Genomic DNA, 1536 nt, shown 5'->3' with positions numbered 1-1536 from the left:
TCTTGATAAGGCTATAATTTTATGATTTAATTATACTATTGGGTCAACCTGCCTTACTAAAAATTTGAATAAATTGAAGTGGGATTCAACTAAATTATTTTCATTAGGATTCCAAGTTGGACAAAGGCAACAATAAAAATAAATTATCATATCCCGTTTCCTCAAACATTCGCACACGTAAATTTAGAGACTCTGCGTTTTGTCACCTCACATAAACTAATCTATCCAGGTATTTAGACATGAATTTAACTAGTTTAAATTAAATTCTTATTTATAAATCGAGACTGATTTAAAATAAAAGAAATAAATTTAACTGGTTTAAATAACAGTCTTATTAGTAAATAAATTGTGACTAATTCAATAAATTATAGCAATCCTAGAAACAATGACAAGAGATTTCAAGAGAGAAAGGAAACTGTAATTGCAGGAATGTATACTGATGAACAATGGAAATTAAATATGAACTCCAATCCAAGCAAGGTTCTGTGAAGGGAAAATTAATCATTCTAATTAAACACAGCATAAACACATAAGAACAGTGCGAAGGAGAACCCACTGACTGTAGCTCTGCATGTGCCTCCTTCATCACCTCCCACCGTTGCTGCAAAACCATAAAAATGCAGTATTACAATAATGAAAAATATTACAATAATGAGTAAATGAAAATAAATAGATCATGAAAAAATTATCGTGACGAATGAGAAAAAAAAATTGGGAGAATTCTTACCAGAAGGCGGCAGCAACGACGGAGGCGGGGCTGAAGAGAAAGATCCTGAAATTTTGATGAAGAAAAATAAAATAAAATTGATTGACACCAAAATAGTATTCTGAAATAAAAAGTAGTTGTGAAGAAGAAAAATATTAACAGAAAGTTGTTGACGAAGATGATAAGCATGTTGAAGTGGTGATGAGGTTTGAAGGTGAAACAGAGAAAGGTTTGGAAGCTAAGAGGAAATTAGAATGCAGTAATAAGGGATTGTAAGTAACCTTTGCAGGAGGTGATTTTGAAGTTGACGCCGCAAGATTGAACAAGTTGAAGAGCCTGAGGGATAGTGGTACCCAAAGCTTCAAGTGCTCCAGGAGTTAATGCAAGTTGGCAGAAACATGAATTCTGGGTTGCGTTCATTTCTTTGATTGGATTGCAGCAAGTTTGGGGTGGGTTAGTGGAGTTCAAAAAATTAATGCATGGAGATAGCGGCGCCAGGCATGGTGGTACTTCTTGTCCATTACCAAACCCAATCGCACTGATTCCCAACACCAAAACCAACATCCAAACCTTCATCATCATCTTCTTCTTCTTTCTGCTTCTGCTTTCGCCGTTCTCTTCTACTTTCGTAAATACTTCCAAATCTATGATTGCCTCGCTGGACTCCACATGTTGACTTCCATAATCACAAGATGAGATCCCACGTCTTCGCTTAATTAAAGACAAAAAAGAAACAAGGAGTTGATGGTATGATAAGATTCCAAACGTTTTGAACTTAATATTATGAGGTAGGTTCAATTATAATGAAGCTGGAAATAAAAAAAAAAAAA

The 1536-nt window shown here is 34.6% G+C and overlaps 1 protein-coding gene across 1 annotated transcript; it reads right to left on the bottom strand.

The window, feature by feature from the left end:
• Positions 1-335: 335 nt before the first annotated feature.
• On the bottom strand, positions 336-1500 carry LOC106755256 (lipid transfer-like protein VAS). Its single transcript, XM_014637371.2, has 3 exons — positions 988-1500; positions 728-772; positions 336-601 (listed from the first exon to the last, which is right to left on the bottom strand). The coding sequence occupies exons 1-3, from the start codon at positions 1286-1288 to the stop codon at positions 507-509; spliced, it is 441 nt and encodes a 146-aa protein (XP_014492857.1). The 5' UTR covers positions 1289-1500; the 3' UTR covers positions 336-506.
• Positions 1501-1536: the final 36 nt, after the last annotated feature.

The sequence above is a fragment of the Vigna radiata genome, unplaced genomic scaffold (assembly GCF_000741045.1).
Source record: "Vigna radiata var. radiata cultivar VC1973A unplaced genomic scaffold, Vradiata_ver6 scaffold_1859, whole genome shotgun sequence".
Taxonomy (NCBI): Eukaryota; Viridiplantae; Streptophyta; class Magnoliopsida; order Fabales; family Fabaceae; genus Vigna; species Vigna radiata.
The sequence above is the reverse complement of the archived record's forward strand: the minus strand, read 5'-3'. Positions and strand labels throughout refer to the sequence as shown.